We start from the raw sequence: 13,886 nt of genomic DNA, 5'->3' as shown, positions 1-13,886 counted from the left end.
ACTGTGGTCACCAAGTCTCCCTAGCAGAAACTCACAGACCATCTTGTGCAGAATCACACAACAGAGGTCTGTGTGGAGGACCCAGGCTCCAACTGTGGGTACAACCACAAAGGGGGAACTAAACCTTTTTTTTTTTAACTTACCAGGCAAAATTTGGTCACCCAGGAAGCAGAGAAAGGAAAGCGTCTTAATCTAGGCCAGGGACCAACAATCTAGAGCCTGCAGGGTTAATCTGGCCGTCTATTTTTACAAATAAAAATTGTGTTGAAACAGAGCAAAGCACACTCATTCACATGGCACAACAGCAGCCCCAACTCTTCTGACAGCAGCTTGTGAGACCCATCAAGACATTTACTACCAGTCCAACTAATTGCTGGACAGACCTTCAACCAAGGAGGAAGCGACTACATGTAAATAGCCTAGGTGGATAGGAATACTGAGAGAGCCCTGGCCTCAGGGAACGGGGACTACCTGTGACTAAAGGCATGTGCAAGACAGCTCCTCAGATACACACACAAAACCTGCCCCGCCTCTGCCACCTTCATGTCACATTAAGCATGTAACAATGACCATTCACCGCTAAAGGGAGACAACACAAAGACTCTCTGCCCACTCCCTATGCAGCCAAGGCCTGTAAGAGCCGAGAGCAGAGCAGAAGCACCAAAAAGAATCCACCTGAATCATACTAACAAGGCAAAAAAAGCCCATCACTGGCAATGTTAGCGTAACACAACAATAACTCCCAATCCAGCTCAACACTGATATACTAGCTCAACTCCTCACGCTAACAACCTGGCAGAACAGTGTAGCCCTTTCTAGGCATAAACATTATTCATTCATCTCAGTCTCTACTTTATACACAACGTTCAGCAGTTAAAAACTAAGCAACACCAAAAAAGCAAGAAAATGCAATCCTCTGTCAAGAATGAGCATGGGACAGGTGCTTGGTTTGGCACATAGAGGTTAAGATATTACCTATGGGACCCCTGCACAATAGCCCCCTGGCTAAATCCTCACCTTGAATGCACCAGCATCCCATACAGGTGCCGGTTCGTATCCTAGATGCTACACTTCCCATCCAGCTTCCTGCTTGCGAAAAGCAGCGAAGGATGACCCAGAGCCTTGCGCTCCTGCACCCACGTGGGAGACCTGGAAGAAGATCCCGGAAGATCCTGGCTTTGGATCAGCTAAGCTCTGGCCCATGCGGCCACTTAGGGAGTGAACCAGCAGATGGAAGATATTCTGTCTCCTTCTCTCTGTAAAATCTGACTTTCCAATCAAAATCTTACCAAAAAAAAAAGCATTCCATTAAAAAAAAAGATACTATTTGGGACCTCCTCATCCCTAGCAGAGTCTGGTATGCATGTCAGCTCTGCTTCTGATCCAGCTTCCTGCTGATGTGCACCCTGGGGAGCAGCAGACGGTGGCTCCAGGACTTGGATCCCTGGTACTAGTGTGACAGACACAGGCTGAGTGCCAGGCTCCTAGCTTCTGCCTGGCCAAACTCCAGCTGTGGTACACCTCTCAGGAGTGAACCAGCAGATGGAAGCTTCAGACGCAAAAGTGATGCTCATGATGACACTGTCTTACAGACTTCAGAGTAAATACACTTCATATTTAAAGCGACCCAACAGACAAAGTAGACAACATGAGCAAGAAGATGGGGAATTTAACAGAGACAGAGTCAAACGCAAATGTCTGCTTTATCCACTTTCTTCACGATCTTTCAGCATTTATTGCTAAAGGACCTGGTCTCAATCTCAAGGATCCTAACACTGTTTTCCACATCAAATTCTTCATCTCTTCACGACCGCTTTAGCACAATCAACCAGCGTTCTCCATGGCTGAGTCTAGCCAGCTTATTCCATGAGCCCAGAGCAATAAAACATTGGACCCCCTCTGTTGAGGCCCCAGAAGCAATCCATGCCATCTGGGTCTATCAATGTGATTACACACAAGTGGAATTCCTTCCCAAAGAGACAAATACATCTAACATTCCATTGCTGCTCTTGCTGTACTGATACTTCCTTAACAAAATAATATCCAAAGTTAGTAAGCTATAGAAAAGACAAATCAATCAAAGGCTTTGTATTTAAGATTAAAAGAAAGAAGGTAGAAGGACAGAGACAAGAGTTAACACTAAGATTATCTAAATGTGCATCTCGTCTCTCAATGGCTCCTCGGGCCTGGGGGTTGTAGTGCGGTGCTTGAGCAACACTTGAGATAACATACACCACACAGGACTGCCTGGTTCAAGGCCTGGCGACTGGACTACAGCACCTGAAATGATGGCCCAAATCCCCAGGTCCCTGCCACCCACAGAGGAGACCCAAATGGAGCTCCCAGCTCCAGCTTGTCTGCCCCCAGGCCCAGATGCTGGGCTATCTGGAGAGTGAGCCAGTGGAAGGCTGAGTCTCTATGTGTCTGCTTCCCAACCTCTCAAGTATAAATAAAGAAGGAAATCTGTAAAAAGTTAACTACTACTGTAACTTCTACTGCAACCACATAAAAAACTGTTCCATGTATTTCTAAAACAAGGCTTTTCTCATTTCCCAAATACTACTGAGGCTTTAACAATGAACTGACCTTTGGTCTGGCTTCTGGGATCCTTTCTCCATATATTTGTGGGCTGTTCTGGGTTCCAATTCTAACACTCCCTGAGTGGCCAGGAAACACTGAGCAGCTGAATAAAGTTTAAGGATTGAATGGACAAAATATCATCAAAAATCAGATAAATCAGGATAACTGCTTGTTTTTCTAAAGAGCTCATCTTCTAACACCCAGCAGGACACCTGGCAGGTCACGTAGGCAGACCACTCCTCAGGAAGGAGGTATCTGGTGTTTGATAAGATTCATAGCCCAATGGCTCATCGATTTGTACTTTTTGAAAGTTGCTTGTTTCAAACCCACCAATAGACGCCTGCTAAATCATGACTGTATAATTAATAGTCTGAAATGTATAAGAACTGGGGGCTTGGGCTCTCTTTCTCTGGCTAGCACTTCTTTTTGTCCTCCCTGTAGATTCTGCAGCAGCCTGGGCTGCAGCTGCCCCTCCCCCGCCCCACCATCCTGGGCTGAGGGGGTGGCTGGGAGACCTAGGTTAACCTGAATAACCCACCTTTATGCCTCAGCACAGACTTCAGACTTGCTGATTATCTGGAGATTTCAAAATCCGGCACAACAATAACAACAACTTGGACAACAACAAGTGCCTTCAAAGTTCTGGTTTCAACTGAAAAATCAATCCCCAAGGGCCTGCACTGGGGCATAGCAGGTAAGGCCTCAGTGTGCCACCTATGACACCAGCATCATGTGGGCACCAGTGTATGTCCTGGCTGTCTCTCTTGTGACCCAGCTCCTTCCCTGCCTACAATCAACTAAAGCAGCACAGGGGGGAACCAAGAATGTGGGCCCCAGCCTACCACAAAGCAAACCCAAACTTCCACTGACCTAGCCCTGGCCATGGCAGCCATCTGGGAAGTGACACAGCTAGTGGAGGGTTTCTCTCTGGGTGTTTCTTCCTCTAACTCTGACTTTCAAACAAATAATCTCCAAATAATTTCTCAGAAAGACTTCCAATAAAATATACATGTGAAAATGAAAAGCTGTTTCATTTTTCATTTTACTTAAAACTAGGAAGATCACAAATAACAGCATATTTATAGGAGGATAGCCTAAAAAAATTCCATAATCCAAGATCACAAGTTACATGCATTTAAAAAAAAAAAAATATATATATATATATATACAAAATTTCAGATCACCGGTTGAGTCATGCTGCCACCCACAGGACATAAAGCAAATAGCAGAGCAACCTCTGCCCTGGTTGTAAGCGCCAGGACTCCGCTGGGCTCAGGAGCAATCCTTCAAACTTCAATCTGGTGTGTGTGGAGAGAACAAAGGCTAAGTATAACTGATCATGATTCAGCATCCACCCATTTCCACTATCATGATTAGTTTCAGAGAAAAAAGGATATATTAAGCCTAACCCAAAGTTAGCAAGTTACCAAAATTACTTGTTTATGAAAAGGAATAGTTTAGATGTAATTGATTGACATTTTTAATTAAACACAGTTGACAATTACTCAAACTACTGTAAATTTGTCCCTATCTGAAAAGCAGGCCCAATAAATAGCCCACCTCTTCGCGGGACCGGGGGGATAAACTCCGCCACGCCCCTCCCAGTGCGGTTGCTCCCTGGAATGTGACTGCCCTGGCTTCAGAACCAAATGTCTCCTCACACAACGCTTGCAGGGTTTGTGCACGGTGCAAGTCCCAGAGCAACACCCAGGAAACTCCTCGTCAAATGTGCCACTGAACTGTAAAGCCACTCTACCAAAACGAGACAATTTCACTTAGTGAAAGTGAGAACGCATTCTTAACAAGCATATTAACAAACACACTACTTGGGGATTGCCCCAGGGGAATGGATGCAGTCAAAGGAAATGTCACCTAAGACAGTTTTAAGAGCTAAGGATTTCACACGTGTTCAACTCAATCTCCACATTAAAGGGCGCAAAACAAAATACTCGGGATGGCCACCCAAATGCTTACTGCTATGTCAGAAAAGAAAAGAACAATTTCTCCGTGACTTAAAATAACGAACTTAGATTAACAAAATGTTCCATATCCACTTACTAGAATATTATTTCACCACTAAAAAGGAATCAAGTATTAGTGATGCTGTAACTTCGTGAACCTTGAAAACATTATGCAAGCTAATGGAGACGCGTACATATACACCACATGTTAAGCAAAATACGCAGTGGAGATGGAAACAACAGGCCGCTATTTGTGGGAGAAAACATACAACTATTCCCATGAAGTTCCTCACGAGTTCAGATCACGTCGTGTTATCACATTACTTCCTCTAACAGAATTACGAGGGGATGAGAAACTGCCCTAGGCCCTCAAAGCTCAAGTTGGACTCTGGCACTGCAGGAAGCGGCTGGCACCGGAAAGCCCACGTCTGCAGACTCGCTGCCTCACGTCTCATCCTTTCCTACTCCCAGCAACCTCTTCACCCCATGTCATCTTGAAGCAACCCAAAGCATTAAAGGGCTTCTGTAATTTATCTCCGACCTGCTTTTCACCTTTTTCTCCCAACCTCCCTGTAACATCGCACAACCCACATCTGCAGGATCGCTCCTGCTTACCAGTGTGTCCCTCTGCTCAGCAAGCCCTCCCAGCGCAATACGTCTCCCCATCCCCAAACCCACTCCTTCCTCACTTACCTAGTTATGGCTGCATTCCCCTTAACTTCCTGGCTCTCATCATTCCACCCTCACTTTTTAAAAAAATTTATTTAAAAGGCAGTTACACAAAGGAGAGACAGGAAGATCTTCCATGCATTGGTTCACTCCCCAAAAGACCACAATGGCTAAAGGTGAGCCAACTGGAAGCCAGGAGCCAGGAACTTCTGCTGGGTCTCCCAAGTGGGTGCAGGGTCCTAAGGCATTGGGCCACCCTCCACTGCTGTCCTAGGCCATAAGGAGGGGGCTGGATGGGAAGTGGAGAAGCCAGGACACAACTGGTGCTGCACATGTAAACCAAGCCTACCATGCCAGTCCACCTTCCTACCATGCCAGCTGCACCTTCCCTACACTGCTTCACTCACAGTTCCCTATTTTTTGGCCTGTCTACTACTAACAGAAATTGTGAATTGGGACTTTTAATTTCACTTGCTAATCTTTGTCTAATTCCTTGAGGCACCACGGAAACAGGAGTCACAGATGAAGATGCAATCTAAAGCGTGAGACAGAAACAGCTTTGAACGAAGGGGCATCGAGTCAGACGTGAGACCTTCACAAGCAGCCACCAAATGCACAGGCAGGGAGGGGGAGGGCCGAGCCCGCGCCATTCCAAAACTAACCAGTGTTATTTACTCAACTGGAGCCCAATTTTCTCTCCATGGTCACCCATTTCCATTCATCTGTACACAGAAAAATAGAAAATTCGTGCTTTGAAGTTCTGCAGATGATAGGCAAAAAGAAATACAGAACTCACGATCACATTCAAAGAAAAGAGGAACTAAGACTGGAGAGGAGAATGACAATTGAAAAAAAGTTAGGACAAAATATATCACCAGTTTTAATTAATCCAGCAGGGCCTGGTGCCGTGGCCTAGCACCTAGTCCTCACATTGAACACGGTAAGATGCCATGTGAGCCCTGGTTCTAATTCCGGCAGCGCCGCTTCCCACCCAGCTCCCTGCTTGTGGCCTGGGAAAGCAGTTGAGGACAGCCGAAAGCCTTGGGACACTGCACCCGTGTGAGACCTGGGGAAAGTTCCTGGCTCCTGGCTTCAGATCAGCACAGCTCCAGGCATTGTGGCCACTTGGGGAGTGAATCATTGGATAGAAGATGTTCTTCTCTGTATATCTGCCTTTGCAATAAAAATAAATCTTTAAAAAAAATCCAACAACAAGCCAAAGGAAAGAAAAACATCCAGTGGAACATAACAGAAAGAGAATACTGAGTTTAGCTATATGTGAAATGATTCTATTACTGTAACAACAAGAACGACATTTTCTAAAGTCACCAAATTATTGGAAAAGGAATTATTTCCAGAATGAAAGAACTGTGTTTTTTTTTCAAAGACACAACAAGACACAACAAGTTAGATTATGCATTCATATAAAATAATTAGATCTGATACATTAATATTGTAAAAATCACCAAAACCGGGCCCGGCGGCGTGGCCTAGCGGCTAAAGTCCTTACCTTTAACGCGCCAGGATCCCATATGGGCGTCGGTACTAATCCTGGCAGCTCCACTTCCCATCCAGCTCCCTGCTTGTGGCCTGGGAAAGCAGTCGAGGACAGCCCAAAGCTTTGGGACCCTGCACCCGTGTGAGATACCCGGAAGAAGTTCCTGGATCCTGGCTTCGGATCGGCATAGCATTGGTCGTTGCGCTCACTTGGGGAGTGAATCATCGGATGGAAGATCTTCCTCTCTGTCTCTCCTCTTCTCTGTATATCTGCCTTTCCAATAAATAAATAAATCTTTCAAAAAATTCACCAAAACCAACACTCTGTTTAATTCAACAGCAGAAGTTAACTGGGAAACATGAAACATTCTTTCACATAATATTCTGCATTTCCCCCACAAGAGGACGCTTTGGGATAGAGACACAGTCTGACATAAGAACTGTTCCCCCCGAAGCTGGTTCAGATGCCCTCGGCACAGGCTCACATCCTGGTAGGGTCAACTCACTGATTCATTTAACTCCGTGACTAAACTTAGGTTATGTGCCAAATGCAGTGCACCCCCACTCCTGCACTGGGTCACAGCTCCATTTCATTATGAAAACCAGAGCTATATACAAAACGCTCCACCTGATCGTTTCTGGTTGATAAGGACAGCCATGTCCTCTTGTCCCCTTACAACAGCTGCCCTAAGGTCTCCATGAAACAAAGCTCACAGTGTCAGGCCACATACTTGAAATGCTGCATGAATTAAGAAAGCACCCAAGCGTCTGAAAAACAGAGATAAGTGGTCATCTGAGCCTGACTATTCTTCTCGCTCTACCGTGATAGGTCAAATTTAGCTGCTAAGCATTCATCCAGTAAACGTTTGCTAAGTTGTAATCCTGCCAGACACCAGGGAGAAAACAAGACCACAGGCCCCGCCCTCAGAGGAAGGCCTGTGCGGCAGAAAACACAGAACCAGGACTAATCAAACCCCATCACTGTCCGCGTAACACTGCACTGCCAAGATGCCGAGTTCACAGAAAAAAATGCCAAAAATGCGTTCTGTTCTACTTTGTGGGCAAGGCAGGAGTTCCAGGACGACTTTACAAGGGTGCACAAAAGGGAGTTTACTAAAAATGAATGAGAAAGCATTTGCCAGGCCAGAAGCAGAGGGGAAAATGACCTCACAATTTAGTATAAGGAATTACAGATATTTTAGTAAAGCCATTTCTTTTTATTTAATTATTTACTTATTTTTATTGGAAAGTCAGATATATAGAGAGGAGGAGAGACAGAGAGGAAGATCTTCCATCCGATGATTCACTCCCAAAGTGGCTGCAATGGCTGGTGCCAGGCCAATCCGAAGCCAGGAGCCAGGAACCTCCTAAAGGTTTCCCATGTGGGTGCAGGGTCCCAAGTTTTGGGCAGGAAGTTGGATGGGAAGTGGGGCAACCGGGATTAAAACTAGCGCCCATAAGGGATCCCGGTGGGTTCAAGCGAGGACTTTAGCTGCTAGGCCACAGCACCAGGCCCAAGCCATTTCCTTTTCATGTTGACAGACTCCGTAAGATGATGTTAGCACACTTAGACAATAAGCACACAATTGCTGAGTGACAGGACTGAGGTCAGAGTCCCACCCAGGCTCTAGTGTTTCCGGTCACTCTACTCTATTAAGAATAGTTACAGACCGTATAATCTTGCAAAAGAGAGCATTTTGAAGGAAAACAAACATTTGTATAGGGCAGCACTGCTCAAATCAGACACATTCTGATTCCAGAAATAAACCACACCCTCTGGTTTCACGTCATTCATCACCTGTACCTTTATTGATAGTTGTGATCCACAAGATACCAATTTATGCTTTAATCTTTAATAAAAAAAATCATCCCCCTCCAATATAAAAGTAAAAATTACTAAATTTCATCACATGTTGCATCACCGGGGTGAAGAGGAACAGACACTGCCATGGGAGTGGTGGGAGCAGTATCGTGAATGGCACGATGTACAGGACTCACCACTCACTGCAGCACTCTCAGCAACACCCCCAAACCAGACACATGTAAGCACTCCACCAAAAACTGGTCAAATACATCAAGGCAAATTAATAAGGCAGGGCAAGCAGCTGAGACAGGCATTTTCCTAAAACATCTGAGATGACGGTGACCCGGACGAGGGCACTGCCAAGTAAACAGAAGGTCACAGTCAGCAGGGAATGAAGGAGCTTGGGCAAGGGTTCTGGAGAGGACAGGAGGCGGACCAAGTGAGAACCTATGCAACATCCCTGCTCCTCGCTCAGGCACTCTTTCACAACAAATACATAAATCTGAAAGCATGAGTCTATGAATAATCTGCAAGTTTCACCTATAATTTATATACAATGCCTAGGTTCAAAATACAAAATTACTAAAAACTTTGTATTTAGTGAATACTAACAACTGTCAAACCATATATTTGATTGATTTACTGAAGAAAAATAAAAGCTAGTTAGGACAAGAGTTTTTGGTAAATCAGACTAGGATACTTCAGTCTATAAAGTAAATGAGGAAGAGTATTGAAGCCCAGAAACACTCTAGCACTTGCTAGAAATTGTGATTATTTCAGAATTATTACAACGCCTTCTGATTGTGGGTGTGGAAATTTACTGCCAAAGTGTATCTTAGATATCATGTTACTTCTACACCACAACTAAAACAGGATCTGGTGATGACATAAACATAGCAGCTGACCTTCAAGCCCTGGGAGCTTTACTCAGAGGAATCAAGAGTCCAGATGCTCCTTGAAGCAAGAGACCCTCTGTCAGGGCCGCCGTTGTGGCATTGAGGGTGAAGCCACCCTATGTAGGCACCAGTTCACGTCCCAGCTGCTCCTATTCAGCTCCCTGCTAAAGGTCTGGAAAAAGCAATGGAAGATGCCCAAGTACTTGGGCCCCTGCCCCCCAAGTGGGAGACCTGAAGCAAATTCGTGGCTCCTAGCTTCAAGTCTTGCTCACACCCAGCTGCTGCTGCAGAACTTGGAAAATCTCTCTCCCTCTAACTCTTTCAAATATTTTTTTAAAGACCTTTTATTATGTATCCTAGATTTAGAGCAAAATCTGTTCACCTACAGGGACTGGCAATAAAATATTACCTTTGGTTATTTACCCCAACAAATATTAGAAATTAAGGAGGCAGAAGTTTCAGAGAAAAGTTAACATATACACATATTCTTATAACAATCACAAAATATTAAGAGAAAATTAAGGTTTTAAATAAAAGAAATGATGACATGTTAATCATTGGGCTCAATAAAGGTCTGGAAATATAGTCAATCTAAACATCTCCACAATTTGTTAAACCTTTAAACGCACAATCTATTTCAAGATTAGATGATTCGGTCAACACTTATTCAATGACATATAAACCTGCACCACAGTCAATGTATTAGACAGGATAATTCCAACCAGTGAAAAGGCCCAAGGAAGCAAGCATCACGCAGCCGTCCTTTACCTGCAGCTCCTTGGAGACTCTCTCTAAGTGATCGGTTATCTTCTTGATCAGATCACTGTACATCTGTTCCGAGTGCTGCTGGCACACACACTTATACACACAACTGAAAACAAACAACAACCAAGTGAATGACAAAGCACTTAACCCAGGCCAGAGTTAAAGCACTATACTGACGCACAGCCACTGTTCAAATCATCAGTTCAGGCCTAAAAAGTGACTGGTTACAACTCTGAAATTAAAATTGACTCTCTCCCAATCAATGTTCAGGTTGAAAAGAGGAAAAACAAGGACAAATGATATCTTTGCCAAGAGTCGATTACATTTTTTAATCACTACTAGGTAATCTAACAGCGGGTGATAAATCTATAGTCTGAACATAGCAACAATTCAGCCAGGTGCTCTCCTTGCTTTTCTAATGAGCATCAGCATAAGAAGGTGTGTCACACAAAGTTGCCCACCCCATTCTGTTATTTACTCATTCCATTTACCAGGAACTGAGGAACAAAACAAACAGAGTTAGAACTATTTGTCCATATCGAATTTCTCATTTTTAAGTTGTTGGAATTTTGTGCAGTTTGCTCACAGGTAACACAGAGTAGCAAATTCTGAAAGATAAAATTGATATAAATCTAAGAAATCTGAGCCAGGTAAGAGTTGCAAATAGTGACTTAAGGAATACCCAAAGCAAAGTTTTAAAATACAGATTCTAAATGAATAACTGAATACTTAAAAATTGTATTCATATAAAACAGTATTTTTGAAGACTAGTGAGATTTCTTTAAAACTCAGTGTTAAGGTATTTTCTTTTTCTATTAGAAAATATTAAGATAAACATTTATTTGATGAACAGATGATTTCACTCATTTGATTCATAAGTGAAATATACTAAAAAATATGTATGTGAATATATACAGCACATGTGTATTTCAGATACACATTCAGATATTATATGTGTACACACATGCACATTTATATACTTGAGTTTGTCAGGCTGAATTTCTGTCAAGGATTTTAAAAATGAGTTGGCAAAATGGGACTGAATTATTTATCAGATTTGATATATAAATTCTGTGTATCACTAAACGTTTAAAAAAGTCAAATGCTATGTGGTTTAGTTGGCTGGTATTACATATCTTAAGACTTGAGTTTACACACACCAAATTACCTGTTTAAATGCTGCTCATTTGTTACTTTCACAAGAAGCATGACTATGATAATAATGATACAGATTCTACCAATCTGTTTCACTACTTTTTCATCGAAACTGGGTGCTTGGTATTCTACTGTGACTCATAAAGTACTTGTGGAAGGCAAGGATGAAGAGTGGATCACATGACATTCCAAACCACTGCACTGTTTACACTTTCTTTTAAAACACTAAATATAAAAGAAAATCGCAGTAGTTTGTTGCTTTTATATATACACACACATATTGTTTAAAAAGGTATATTTTGGTTTTGTTAAACCCTTATTCACTTTCCTACAGTGAACTTTTAACTTGATTTAATAGAAACATTGATTTGGGGAAAAAAAACTGTGTGTCAAGAAGCAGCAACAGGTTAACCTAGAGTCTCCCTCTGAGACAATCCATGTACCCCTGCACCTAGCTGACCTCCACAGTGTCTGCCTCCTGGGCGAGATGAGTGCCAAGATGAGGCGAGGATCTCAGACTGGTTGACTCTATCATGACCTGGAAATCACTCCACTCAAAAGGTATAAGGCACACCTCCAATCAACACACAGAGGGTACAGGCATACACAGCCTCACTAACAACACAGCTGTGCTGTTAGTTACACATCCGTGCATCTTCCTGGCCACGCCCACTCAGTCCCGACTTACCTGTATATCTGCTCATAGGAGATGGGGATGTAGTCGCCCGGACTCTGGGTTAACAGCTGATCTATGGCACCATCCAACTTGGGCCAGTATGTGCTCTTGTAATCTTCAATAGTTATAACATTCATCACTGAAAGTCAAAGGAGAAACAAACATCACGAGGTGCCACACAGAAAGCACCACACATCACAGCATTCTTGCAGCCTGACTCCACAGTGACATCCATATCTAATTATCCCACTTCAAATTAAGAAACACCAGCTTCCCACCCATGCAGACCCTGGTACACCCTGTACAAGAGCTGGCCTGTGTGCTGAGCCCCCGCCAGCCAGCCCTGACAATGTGGGCATCTGGAGCGTGAGGCAGGGATGGATGGGAGCTCTGTTTCTGTCTGCTTCTCAGAAAAACACGAAAAAATGTATTTTAAACTTTGTGAAAAGCCATCTGGTTAGACATGCTAAACAGCCATTAATCGTGAGTTTAAAAGGAATTATTATGAATCTGCCCATCTTCCAAAGTCACAATTAAAGCAGCAAATATCACTGGTTTCCATCCCAGGTTTGTTTTTTTTTTTAAAGGTTCTGTCACCATCATCATTCTCAAACATGCTCTGTCCCCCAAACACACAGACCCTATGGTCAACCAGTGAGCCACAGCCAAGTTCTAGGAAACTGAATGCCATGAGCAATCACCGTAGACATCCTTGGGAAAAGGTACATTAACAAAGGACTATGGGGAAATGCTATAGGCACGAGAGTGACAACACTCATGCCGAGACCCGTGGCAGCACCGGCACCTCTGAGACCCAACCAGAGCTGCTCCATCTGATTCTCCCTTTCTTCAACTTGCTGAGCTCCCAAAAGCCACTGTCTGCAACCTTCCATCGAAGGCCTACCCTACTGTGCTGGACAGGCTCTTACTGCTTCACCGGCACAGGCTCCCAGAACAGTTACAACAGCTGCTCCTAACCATCAGGAGTGACAGACACTCCACAAGAGAAATATACCAATGTTAAGAAAGGGACACCCATGGACAAACTATATCATCAGGAGCAATCACCCCAGAAGATGGGAGCCAACAACTGAGGAGTCGAGATGAGTGTGACTTCTCAAAAGAGTATATAGCTAGGTCTCGGCACAGGCACCAGGCAAAACAGCGCTTTTCCCAGCAACCTCCGCTTACAGCACTATTTCCAAACCTCAGCCATTCAGACCCATGTCTTTTCCCTGTGTACCATCAGCATCATTTCTAGTTTAGTTTTGCTTTTACTTACAATTATTTTAATGGTTATTTGAGGAATGGGGTACCAATTCATACAATATGGTATAATTTTAAATGCATTGTGCTAAGGAAAAGACTGCCAGACCCAAAGGTTGTAAGATAGCCACAAAAGCAGAACCACGGGGGTGAGAACTGCAGCTGCTAGGAGCTGAAAGGCTGTACGGGGACTGTATGGGACATTCCAGTGCAATGGAGCGCTCTGTGGGGACCTTTGGGAGTGAATATAAAACATCATACACTTCTCAACACAACCGTACTGCATTAAGTAAATCAATGCATGCAAAATTTTTTAAAAGCAGCCAGCCTGTGGTGGTAAAGATAGAATGCAATCTATGAGACATAAACCTGATTACAATGAATCACACAGCCCCCACTGAAGAGTATGAGAAGGAAAATCAGAAAGAAATGTTCATGGACACACACGTGTGCAAACACATGAGGCAGCAAACAAGAGGCTAGGTGACACAGGGCCTTACAGGACGCTACATTCACTCTGCTTTACTCTGAGCCCTGGAGGCCTCAGGAAGGTTCTGAGCAGAGTAAGTACTCTGCTTGGGCTGCACATGCAAACTTCCAGCTGCTGGACAGAGAAC

The 13,886-nt window shown here is 43.8% G+C and overlaps 1 protein-coding gene across 5 annotated transcripts in view; it reads right to left on the bottom strand.

Annotated features, from left to right (window-relative positions):
- Positions 1 to 13,886, bottom strand: part of CACUL1 (CDK2 associated cullin domain 1) — a 66,590-nt gene that overhangs the window by 28,426 nt on the left and 24,278 nt on the right. For all 5 annotated transcript variants that reach the window (XM_040992038.1, XM_040992036.1, XM_040992035.1 and 2 more), the window contains exons 2-3: positions 12,016 to 12,142; positions 10,176 to 10,278 (exon numbers count right to left, since the gene is read on the bottom strand). In XM_040992038.1, coding sequence (XP_040847972.1) covers positions 10,176 to 10,278; positions 12,016 to 12,142 — 230 coding nt within the window. The remainder of the gene's footprint in view (positions 1 to 10,175; positions 10,279 to 12,015; positions 12,143 to 13,886) is intronic.

The sequence above is a fragment of the Ochotona curzoniae genome, unplaced genomic scaffold (genome assembly GCF_017591425.1).
Source record: "Ochotona curzoniae isolate NIBS_2020 unplaced genomic scaffold, NIBS_Ocur_1.0 contig_66, whole genome shotgun sequence".
In the NCBI taxonomy this organism is placed as follows: domain Eukaryota; kingdom Metazoa; phylum Chordata; class Mammalia; order Lagomorpha; family Ochotonidae; genus Ochotona; species Ochotona curzoniae.
The sequence above is the reverse complement of the archived record's forward strand: the minus strand, read 5'-3'. Positions and strand labels throughout refer to the sequence as shown.